This window comes from Capra hircus, chromosome 26 (genome assembly GCF_001704415.2).
Source record: "Capra hircus breed San Clemente chromosome 26, ASM170441v1, whole genome shotgun sequence".
NCBI classification, from domain to species: domain Eukaryota; kingdom Metazoa; phylum Chordata; class Mammalia; order Artiodactyla; family Bovidae; genus Capra; species Capra hircus.
In genome coordinates, this window is record NC_030833.1 from 30,283,976 (window position 1) to 30,295,368 (window position 11,393).

At 44.3% G+C, this 11,393-nt stretch overlaps 1 protein-coding gene across 12 annotated transcripts in view; it reads left to right on the forward strand.

Annotated features, from left to right (window-relative positions):
- SEC31B (SEC31 homolog B, COPII coat complex component) overlaps positions 1 to 11,393 on the forward strand; it is a 30,815-nt gene that overhangs the window by 14,654 nt on the left and 4,768 nt on the right. For all 12 annotated transcript variants that reach the window (XR_001917321.1, XM_018041509.1, XM_013975140.2 and 9 more), the window contains 9 exons: positions 1,215 to 1,445; positions 2,431 to 2,505; positions 2,767 to 2,865; positions 4,278 to 4,377; positions 4,877 to 5,055; positions 5,312 to 5,438; positions 5,786 to 5,931; positions 6,606 to 6,779; positions 7,528 to 7,689. Coding sequence is in view for 11 of the 12 variants with exons in the window: in XM_018041509.1 (XP_017896998.1) it covers positions 1,215 to 1,445; positions 2,431 to 2,505; positions 2,767 to 2,865; positions 4,278 to 4,377; positions 4,877 to 5,055; positions 5,312 to 5,438; positions 5,786 to 5,931; positions 6,606 to 6,779; positions 7,528 to 7,689 (1,293 nt within the window). In the remaining variant the exon portion in view is untranslated. The remainder of the gene's footprint in view (positions 1 to 1,214; positions 1,446 to 2,430; positions 2,506 to 2,766; positions 2,866 to 4,277; positions 4,378 to 4,876; positions 5,056 to 5,311; positions 5,439 to 5,785; positions 5,932 to 6,605; positions 6,780 to 7,527; positions 7,690 to 11,393) is intronic.

An 11,393-nucleotide genomic window follows, 5' to 3' on the forward strand; every position in this document is an offset into this window, starting at 1 on the left:
CGAGAAGAATTCTGGCTAGAAGCACTCATTAAAGAGAGAGAGTAGTGAATGGTTGGGGAGTAGAGCAGTGGTTGTCTAGCATGACTGCAATTGGAATAAACTGAAGAACTTAAAAAAAATTACCAGTGCCCGGGTACCACCTCCAGAGGTGGTTCTTCTTATTTATTTATTTTTGGTCTGGGGTATAGCCTGGTGACTTTGGATAAATACCCAGGTGGTTTTAATGTGCAGCCAAGGTGAAGAACTGCTGGAGTAAAGGAACTTGACTGGGCTCTGCTTTTGTGCCAGGTGCTTTATACAATAAAGTACCTAATTTGCTGAGAAGGATGCTCAGGTGGGAGTGTTGTGGTGGATGAAGGCATAGAAGCAGGAATGTACTGGGTACTTTGGAGACACAGAGTGATCACATGAATGAACAGAGAGAACGGTGCTAGAGAGGCAGGTCTGGTCCTGATTTTGAAAGATTTTGTGCATTATAGGCAGAGGAGCTTAAACTCTCTCCTGTGGCCTTGTGAAACCAGTACAAGCTCCTGGATGGCCGTAGGAAAAGGGTGGTAGTCTAGGGCTTGGAATGGAGGAAGAAAATGCTAGCACAGGGCATGGGAGACACTGAACAAGAAGGGGGAAGATTTTATTGTTGCTCAGCTACAGTGGGTAAAACGACTGTGATAATGATGAGCAGTTTAGTCCAGAGTTACCTGGGATAGTGATAACTATCAGTTGTGTCCAATTCTTTGCAACCCCATGGACTGTAGTCTACCAGGCTCCTCCGTCCATGGGATTTTCCAGGCAAGAATACTGGAGTGGGTTGCCATTTCCTTTTCCAGGGGACCTTCCCAACCCAGGGATCAAAACTGGGTCTCCCGCATTGCAGGCAGATGCTTTACCGTCTGAGCCACCAGGGAAGCCCCCTACCTGGGATAGTGATAACTATTGTATAATTCTAGAATGATGGTGCCAGAACAGGTGAGGAAAGAATGAGTACCATGGACTGTACCTTTTAAGTTAATGGTGCTGAAAGTGCAGGGGTGGTTTTAGGATGTGGGCACATTTACTACTCAATTCCTGATTCTTTCCACCCCCAGGAGTTTTTGTTTTTTTTTTTTTTTTTTTTATTGCTTTCCTGTCTTTTAGGGTTGACCGACAGACAGCCTCCCATGTAATCCTGACTTGGTGTTAATTTTTGCCCTCCCCTTCTTGTTTTTCTTTATCAGTTTGGGGGCAAGCTGGTGACCTTTGGCCTCCCCAGCACCCCGGTCCATCAGGTGCCACAGCCTTGCCTCCGCCTAGTCTTTATCAGTCAGGTCACCACAGAACCTGAACTCCTGACACAGTCAGCTGAGCTGCAGGAAGCCCTGGGATCAGGAAATCTCCTGAATTACTGTCAGAACAAGATCCGCCAATCATCACTGCAAAGTGAAAAGATGCTCTGGCAGTTCCTGAAGGTAGGAAGCCTAAAGGCTGGCTGCTCAGAAGTGTCTCCCCAAAGCCAGATACCTCAACCTCTGTCAACTACCACCCTATGGCCCAGATTACAGAGGCCTTAACCCTGCTGGGTTTTTTCCTATACAGCACCCATCCTGGGAACAAAATCTTCTTTTTACCAGAGGCTCAGAGACTCTCTGTAGCTAGGGAAACTGAGGAATACAAGTGACGTTGGCCTTTTTTCTACTATTGCTGATGTCCTGGGTACTTTACCAGAGCCATGGTGAAGGCTTCTCCAGTGCCGTGCCATGGGGCAGTAGGAAGGGAAGAGGATCAGCTGGCAGGAGTCTTCTCACCTAGCCATTTAGATTCACAAGACTGCATCAAGTGGTTCTCTCCTGCGGGAGTCCTTGTTGCAGTCCATGCAGCAGCTTAGAGTTCTCCCCTTCAGCTCCTCAGAAGATAGCTCAGGTGCAAGAAGATGAGATATACATCAAGCTGGTGTGTTAGCTGCCCTAGCTTAGAAGCCTCAGGCCCACAAGGGCCAATAGCTGTTTTATGAACTCCAGAAGCATAGCTTCTAGGGTTCCTGCAAGGGATTTGTTTAGTACAAGAGTCCTTGCTCTCAGGGAAGCCCATAGCATGTTGTCCACATCAATTATTAACAGTTTACATAGTTCTAGTCCAGATGCAGTTTACCAGTCACAAGCAGTCTTGCCTAGAAACATAGCTGACATTTTACTCTTATCAGGTTACCAGCATAGTAGATCTAGGAAGTCAACTTGAAGGTCCAGTTCTCATGCAGAAGGGAGAAAGGATTTGTTAACACATCTACCCACAATCCCACAGGAATCAAGTCTGCAGAAAAGAGTGGAGAGATGGTGTTGGTCTCGGGGGCACTTCTAGAGCCACATTTGAGGATCCACTATCACAGATGTCCAGCTGGTGCAGGAGAGAGTTATTCACATTCATTTAATGGACACGTCTGTGTTCTGTGGCTTCTAGGTGACTTTAGAGAAGGACTCCAGGATGAAATTCCTGAAGCTATTAGGATATAGTAAAGATGAACTTCAGAAGAAGGTAAGCTGCTTTCACATCAGAAATACATGTTTGTTGTAGAAAAAGAGAATCCTGCTGGTGGAAACCATCTCAGAATACCTCTTCCTGGGCTTCAGTAATGCATATATGAGCATTTTACCTCCTGGAGTTATTCTGTTTCCCAGGAAAATAGCACAAGGATCCTGTGCTATCAGTTGGTGGAGTATGAAGGTGGGAAGAAAAGCTTAATATTTATTTGATCTCGTGTTAGGAAGAGTAGTATTCCTATGTTTCTCCCTGCAGGTGGCCACATGGTTGAGGAGTGATTTGAGGCTGGGTGAGAACCCTCAGTCCAAGGGAGATGACCTCAACAGTAACAGACAACAGGCGTTCTCCATACAGGTATGGAAGGAGCCCAGCCAGCCCCATCTAGAGTAGCATAGAAAACCTGCCCTTAAGGAATTTTCCCCTTCCTAGCCCTTCACTTTGTTCTCAATAACTGCTCAACTTCTGTGGAAGTTTTCAAACTCCTCACTCATTTAGAACCAGAGAGAGACATAGACCCCATAAGCTTTGGAGCTAGGAGTGGAGCTCTTTTAACCATGAAGTATAGCACTTCCCAAACTTCACCTGGTTATTCTTTTAGCTTTACCCATTAAGGGCCAGCTCTTTTTTTTTTTTTTTTTATTGAAATATAGTTCATTTACAGTGTTGTGTTAATTTCTGCTGTACTACAAAGTGATTTAGTTATGTATTCTTTTTTATATTCTTTTCCATTATGGTTTATCACAAGATACTGAATATAATTCCCCATGCTGTACAGTAGAACCTTGTTTATCCATTCTATGTACATTAGTTCAAATCTGCTAATCCTACACTCCCACTCCATCCCTTCCTCACCTCCCTCCACCTTGGCAACCACAAATCTGTTCTCTAGGTCCATGAGTCTGTTTCTATTTCATAGAGAAGTTCATTTGTGTCATAATTTAGATTTCACATATAAATGATATCATATGGTATATTTGTCTTTCTTCAGCTTGCTGCGAATGGCACTGTTTCATTTTTTATGGCTAAGTAGTATTCCCTTGTGTATGTATCACATCCTCTTTATCCATTCACCTGTCAGTGAACATTTAGGTTGTTTCCTGTCTTGGCTATTGTAAATAGTGCTGCTGTGAACATAGGGAGGCATGTATCTTTTTGAATTATAGTTTTGTCCATATATATGCTCAGGAGAGGGATTTCTGGATCATATGGAAACTCTAGTTTTTTAAGGAACCTCCATACTGTTTTGGCTACACCACCTTACATTCCCACCAACAGAGTAGGAGGGTTCCCTTTTCTCCACACCCTCTCCAGCATTTATTTGTAGACATTTTAATGATGGCTGTTCTGATTAGTGTAAAGTAATATCTCACTGTAGTTTTGATTTGCATCTCTCAATAATTGAGCACCTTTTCATGTGCCTGTTGACCATTTGTATGTCTTCTTTGGAAAAATATCTGTTTAAGTTGTCTGTCCATTTTTCAGTTGGGTTGTTTTTTGTTGTTGTTGAATTATATGAGCTGTTTTGTATATTAAGCCCTTGTCAGTCACATCATTTGTAAATATTTTCTCCTATTCTGTTTATTGTCTTTTGTTTTTCTTTGCTGTGCAAAAGCTGGCAAGTTTGATTACATCCCATTTGTTTATTTTGGCTTTTATTTCTGTTGAAGGGACAACTCTTAATAGTACTCCCAGAGAGAGCGACTAGGCCAGCTCTCTGTCTTCTAGACTCATTTCCCAAGTAGCCACTTTTGTCCTTCTTTGTACAGACCTCCAAACATACCACCTGGGAAGCCTCGGCCTCCTCAGCCTTCTTTGATGAGCTGATCCCTCAAAACATGACTCCGTGGGAGATCCCCATCACAGAAGGTACCCTGACCCTGAGGGAGAGGAACCCTCTGTGTGGGGGTAGGTGGGCTCAGAGTTCTCGAGACTTGAAGACACTGCCTTCTTGTCCCCGGCTTCCTACTTCCCTTCATGATCGCAAATGCTGGGTGGTCCTGTACCAGTCAGAGCTCTCTCTGGCTAAAGATTTTCATGGATGGATCCTTCATATGAAAGGCCTTCTACCAAGGTACTCTTCATCCTTCTATCTTCCTGCTTAAAGAACTGTGACCCTCTTCTTGTTGAGCAAACACATGGCACACCTGTGATGCTGCCACGAGTCCCTCTCTTGTCTTGGGTTCTGTCCTTAGAGATTTACCACTGGACCTGGGGACCCCTGGACACCCCTCTGTATTTTGTTATGAGGGAATGAATCTTGGGGAGTTTGGGATGAGGGAGACTCAGGGAGGCAGGGTATAGGAGGTGGGGACAGAAAGCACTGGTCTGAGGGCAGGCTGATGCAGAGGGGATGCTCTGCCTGCAGACACGGAGGGACTCCTGAGCCGGGCTCTCCTGCTTGGAGAACTGGGCCCTGCCATGGAGCTGTGTCTGAAAGAAGAGCGCTTTGCTGATGCCATCATCCTGGCCCAGGCTGGAGGCTCAGATCTGCTGAAGCAAGCACAGGAGCGCTACTTGGCCGAGAAGAAAACCGGAATCGCCCCGGTAACTGACCATCATGCAGAGAGGAGGAGGAGGGGATTACTTGGACCTTGTCAAGAGGCTGTCTGTACTACGGGACTGGCGTTTAGAGGATTTGCCTCTCTCTCCTCCTACTTCAACCTCCCTTACCTTACCCCGAGCCCCTAGTCAGTGGTCAAATAGGAAGGCTGCTTAGGAGGGGCTTGTCATCCCTGTGTGACTCCTGCTGCCTATGCTGCATGAACAGCTGATGGCCTCCTTCCCTCACTGCCCATTACAGCTGCTAGCCTGCATTATACAGAAGAATTGGAAAGACATGGTGCATACCTGTAGCCTGAAGAACTGGAGAGAGGCTCTGGCCTTGCTGCTGACATACTCAGAGCCAGAGAAATTCCCCGAGCTCTGTGGTAGGTGGCCCTTGGCTCCAAGATGGAGTGGTGTGACTCTAGCGTGGAGTCATTGGACACACTGCGGGAGGAGACAGAGGCACAGCCTGAACTCTGGGAAGCCAAGCCATGTCATCAGAGACTACAGTGCATCTCTACTTTCTGTGGAGGGCATTTATTGTCCTATTTTACTTTTTCTTGTCAAATCTCAGTGCAAAAGCTTTGCCCAGCAGGATTAGCCTCGGTGTTGTCTTTAAGCCACTGTGGCTACTTGTCCCATAGCTCATGGTCCCCTACCTGTTTTCAAACAGAAGGAGGAGAAGCACAGGGAAGCTGTGCCATTTTAAGAAGCTTCTATCTCTCTGCAGACAGGCTGGGAACTCGTATGGAGCAGGAGAGTGGCTGGGCACTCACCTCTGAAGCCAGACTCTGTTACGTATGCTCAGGGAGTGTGGAGCGGCTGGTGGAGTGCTGGGCAAAATGCCAGCCGGCTTCATCCCCTATGGCTTTACAGGTACCCCTTCACTTCAGGGCCCTGGTCCCTCCATACCAGGCCTTCAGGAGAGGCTAGCAGTGGAGATTGCAGGGACATCAGAGGCGGGTCTTCTAGGTATCCAGGCTAGAATCAGTTTTAGGAAAGAGGGAAGGGCCCTCAAAGTCTGGGACCTTTGCCATGGATAAGCTGTCATCTTACCTCCTTCTCAGTCAAGGGAGATTGAGTAGCAGCTGCTTAGATATTAACTTCACAATTTTTTCCCACTTCAGGTTTGAGTATATAAGTTTACTCTGTATTTGAATAATACCGAGTTTGGGCCTTCTATTAGCGTCTATGAAAAGTCCTATGACTCTAAGTTGTACCAGATATTCTGTGGGTGCCCACAGAGATGGGCACAGTCACAGGGAGACAAAGTCACATATGAAATAAATGGATAACAGAATCTGAAATTAAGATGTATTAGCATAAAAGGTAAAGAATCCAAAATGAAGAGGCAGAGATGTACAAGAGTGTAAGACCCAAACAGCTTGGGAAGTGAAGCCAAGTGGCCCTTCTCTGGCTGTCATGTCTCTTACATATCATATGTCATCACCTGCTATCCATAGCAGGGAAGTCCTTGGTTGAGCTGCCTGAGCTAAGAGAGCAGGGTGTGCGTTGATGAGGACTGACTGCCCTTTTCTTTGTCCCTCCAGGACCTGATGGAGAAAGTGATGGTTCTTAACAGGAGCTTGGAGCTACTGCGGGGTCCTGATGGGATGAGCCCAGGCCCTGCCACAACCTACAGAATCACTCAGTATGCCAACCTCCTGGCAGCCCAGGGCAGCCTGGCCACTGCCATGAGCTACCTACCCAGTGACTGTGCTCAGGTGAGTGGGAGCATGTGGAGAGAGCAAACCATTTCTTTGAGTCATCTTAACACTGGCTGAGCACTTCTGTGTTACAGGCACTATGCTAAATGCTAAAGCTCCTGGGATAAATAAGACCTAGTCCTTCAGGAAGTTCACAGTCTCTTGGAGGAAAACCAGATGTCAATAATTTATCCTGCCATAACAGAAGCTTATACTAAGCACTTTGGGACTTCATAGGCAAGGGGCTGGCTTTGTTTGGAGAAGCTGAAGAAGGCTTCTCAGTGGTTTAAAACAGTTGGACCTTCAAAGAGAAATAACTAGTAAAGCAGATGTCAGTTTGGCAGGGGAAGGCAATGGCACCCCACTCCAGTACTCTTCCCTGGAAAATCCCATGGGCGGAGGAGCCTAGTAAGCTGCAGTCCATGGGGTCACTAAGAGTTGGACATGACTGAGCGACTTCCCTTTCACTTTTCACTTTCATGCATTGGAGAAGGAAATGGCAACCCACTCTAGTGTTCTTGCCTGGAGAATCCCAGGGACGGGGGAGCCTGGTGGGCTGCCGTTTATGGGGTCGCACAGAGTCGGACATGACTGAAGTGACTTAGCAGCAGCAGCTGCAGCAGAGATCTTTTGAGTTCTCTGAGATGGCTAAAATGTGGAGGGTCAGCTGAGGTTTGAAAGCTATGTGGGGCTAGGCTTGTAAGAGAGGATATTTGCTTGTTTTAATTTTACTTAACACAGTCTTTCATTATTGTAACTTTTATAGCTACCAGTTCAGCAGCTGAGAGATCGACTTTTTCACGCCCAGGGTTCTGGTGTCTCGAGCCAACAGTCTCCCCCTTTCCCTTTTCCCCGGGTTGTCGTGGGAGCTACCCCCTACTCTCAAGAGACATCCTCTTCCAGACTGAAATTCCAGTCTTCTCACCAGGTAAGACCCTGCTTATTCAGTCATTCCAAAATGCCTATTAAGTGTCTACCAAGTACCAGGCATGATTGGAATATATTAATTTTAAAATGATGAAAATTCCTATCTTCATAAAGCATCAGTTCAGTCGCTCAGTCGTGTCCGACTCTGCGAACGCATGAGTTGCAGCACGCTAGGCCTCCCTGTCCATTACCAACTCCTGGAGTTCACTCAAACTCATGTCCATCGAGTCAGTGATGCCATCCAGCCATCTCATCCTCTGTCGTCCCCTTCTCCTCCTGCCCCCAATCCCTCCCAGCATCAGAGTCTTTTCCAATGAGTCAACTCTTCGCATGAGGTGGCCAAAGTACTGGAGTTTCAGCTTTAGCATCATTCCTCCCAAAGAACACCCAGGACTGATCTCCTTTAGAATGGACTGGTTGGATCTCCTTGCAGTCCAAGGGACTCTCAAGAGCCTTCTCCAACACCACAGTTCAAAAGCATCAATTCTTCAGCACTCAGCTTTCTTCATAGTCCAACTCTCACATCCATACATGACCACTGGAAAAACCATAGCCTTGACTAGATGGACCTTTGTTGGCAAAGTAATGTCTCTGCTTTTTTTTTTTTTTTGTATCTGCTTTTGAATATGCTATCTAGGTTGGTCATAACTTTCCTTCCAAGGAGTAAGCGCCTTTTAATTTCATGGCTGCAGTCACCATCTGCAGTGATTTTGGAGCCCAAAAAGATAAGGTCTGACACTGTTTCCACTGTTTCCCCATCTATTTCCCATGAAGGAATGGGACTGGATGCCATGATCTTCGTTTTCTGAATGTTGAGTTTTAAGCCAACTTTTTCACTCTCTTCTTTCACTTTCATCAAGAGGCTTTTTAGTTCCTCTTCACTTTCTGCCATAAGGGTGGTGTCATCTGCATATCTGAGGTGATTGATATTTCTCCCGGCAATCTTGATTCCAGCTTGTGCTTCTTCCAGCCCAGCATTTCTCATGATGTACTCTGCGTACAAGTTAAATAAGCAGGGTGACAATATACAGCCTTGACGTACTCCTTTTCCTATTTGGAACCAGTCTGTTGTTCCATGTCCAGTTCTTACTGTTGCTTCCTGACCTGCATACAGATTTCTCAAGAGGCAGGTCAGGTGGTCTGGTATGCCCATCTCTTTCAGAATTTTCCAGTTTCTTGTGATCCACACAGTCAAAGGCTTTGGCATAGTCAATAAAGCAGAAATAAATGTTTTTCTGGAACTCTTGCTTTTTTTGATGATCCAGTGGATGTTGGCAATTTGATCTCTGGTTCCTCTGCCTTTTCTAAAACCAGCTTGAACATCAGAAAGTTCACGGTTGACGTATTGCTGAAGCCTGGCTTGGAGAATTTTGAGCATTACTTTACTAGCATATCAGATGAGTGCAGTTGTGCGGTAGTTTGAGCATTCTTTGGCATTGGCTTTCTTTGGGATTGGAATGAAGACTGACCTTTTCCAGTCCTGTGGCCACTGCTGAGTTTTCCAAATTTGCTGGCATATTGAGTGCAGCACTTTCACAGCATCATCTTTCAGGATTTGAAATAGCTCAACTGTAATTCCATCACTTCCACTACCTTTGTTTGTAGTGATGCTTCTTAAGGCCCACTTGACTTTACATGTCAGGATATCTGGCTCTAGGTGAGTGATCACACCATCATGATTATCTGGGTCGTAAAGATCTTTTTTGTACAGTTCTGTGTATTCTTGCCACCTCTTCTTACTATCTTCTGCTTCTGTTAGGTCCATACCATTTCTGTCCTTTATCGAGCCCATCTTTGCATAAAATGTTCCCTTGGTAGCTCTAATTTTCTTGAAGAGATCTCTAGTCTTTCCCATTCTGTTGTTTTCCTCTATTTCTTTGCATTGATTGCTGAGGAAGGCTTTCTTATCTCTTCTTGCTGTTCTTTGGAACTCTGCATTCAAATGGGAATATCTTTCCTTTTCTCCTTTGCTTTTTGCTTCTCTTCTTTTCACAGCTATTTGTAAGGCCTCCCCAGACAGCCATTTTGCCTTTTTGCATTTCTTTTCCATGGGGATGGTCTTGATCCCTGTCTCCTGTACAATGTCATGAACCTCAGTCATAAAGCATAGATTCAGTTATTTTTAAATAGCTGTTTATTGAACAACGGCTAGGCACTTAGAACAGGAAAGTATACAAACCATGATCCTTGCCCTTTATTTGCTCATAGTCTACTAAAAAGATAGATATGTAAAAATTAACTACAGTAAAATTCATAAATGCCCTGATTGGGATATGATAAAAGAGCCCTGAGATCATACGGAAAGCAATTTACTGATATTTGATCTGAGTCTTGAAAATTGAAAGTTATTTAAACAAAGGAAGAGGGAAGAAAGGTTATTTCAGGCGGAGGGAATGGCATCTGCCAAGGCAGTAAAGGGAAAGTAAGCAAAGACTGTTTGAGGAATGACTAACATTTTAACTACTTTACAAAGCAGGTGTTTGTGGCAGTGGAATGAGTTAGTTGAGGCTGGGGTAACAGTATGTATAGTTAGATCAAGAGAGACCTGGTATTTCTGTGTTCAAGAGTTTAGACTTGACCCTGAAGGCATTCTGGAGCTATTGAGTGGTCTTATGCAGGGGAAGGATTAGCTATGTGTCTAGGAAGGGCAAAGCTAGAGACGGTTAGGAGCATAGCAGGAGATGATGAAGGAATGAAAAAACTAGAAAGTGAGGTTGGATTTGAGATGTTTAGTAGGTAGAATTGACAGAAACTGATGATGGTGTAGAGGACAGTGCCCAGATGGATAGGATGCTGTTAATTTATGAGACCAGGAGCCTACCAGAAGGGAGCAAAATCCAGGAAGATTGTAGATAAAGGTATTAGGCAGGAAAATTCTGATAATTTATCCTGTCCCATCTTTTAATTTCCACCCACAGATTTCACTGGTTTTACATGTCCTCATATGTGTGTATGTGTGTATAACTGTGTAAGAATTTTTCTTTTCATCTTTTTAATAGTCCTTCACAGAGCAACAAAATTTAATTTTATAAGGTCCAATTTATAGTTTTCCTTCTGTGGTTCATGCTTTTCATGTCAAGTCAAAGAACTGTTAGCCTAGTACAAGGTCCCCTAAATTTCCTACTATTTTTTTCTAGAAGTACTTTTAAGTCCATGTTCCACTTTGGATTAATTTTTGTGTAAGTGTAAAATTTGAGTCAAGGTTTATTTTTTTGCCAATGGATATCCAGAATCATTTATCAAAAAGGCTATCCCTCTTCCTTTTTCCCCAGATTACATGCCTTGAATTTCTCTTGCCTTTTTGTAGTATTAAAATGAGAATGGTGAGTGTGAACACCTTCTTGTTTCCAGTCTTAGAGGGAGAACATTCAGTCTTTCAGCACCAAGAATAATGGTAGCTGTAGGTTTTTGTAGATGCTGTTTGTGAAGCTAAGGAAATTCCTGCTTTTCCTGGTGTGCTGAGTCATGAATCAGTGCTGAATTTTGTCAGATGTTTTTTCTGCATCATTTTGTATGATCAAATGATTTTTCTTCTGATATGGTGGATTGCATTGATTGATTTTTAAATATATCATGATACACATTCCATGACCAGGAATAAATCCTATTTGGTTGTGGTATATTATTTTTATATACATTGCTGACTTTGATTTACTAAAATTTTGCTGAGGATTTTTGTGCCTAAGATTTTTGTGCCTAAGTTTA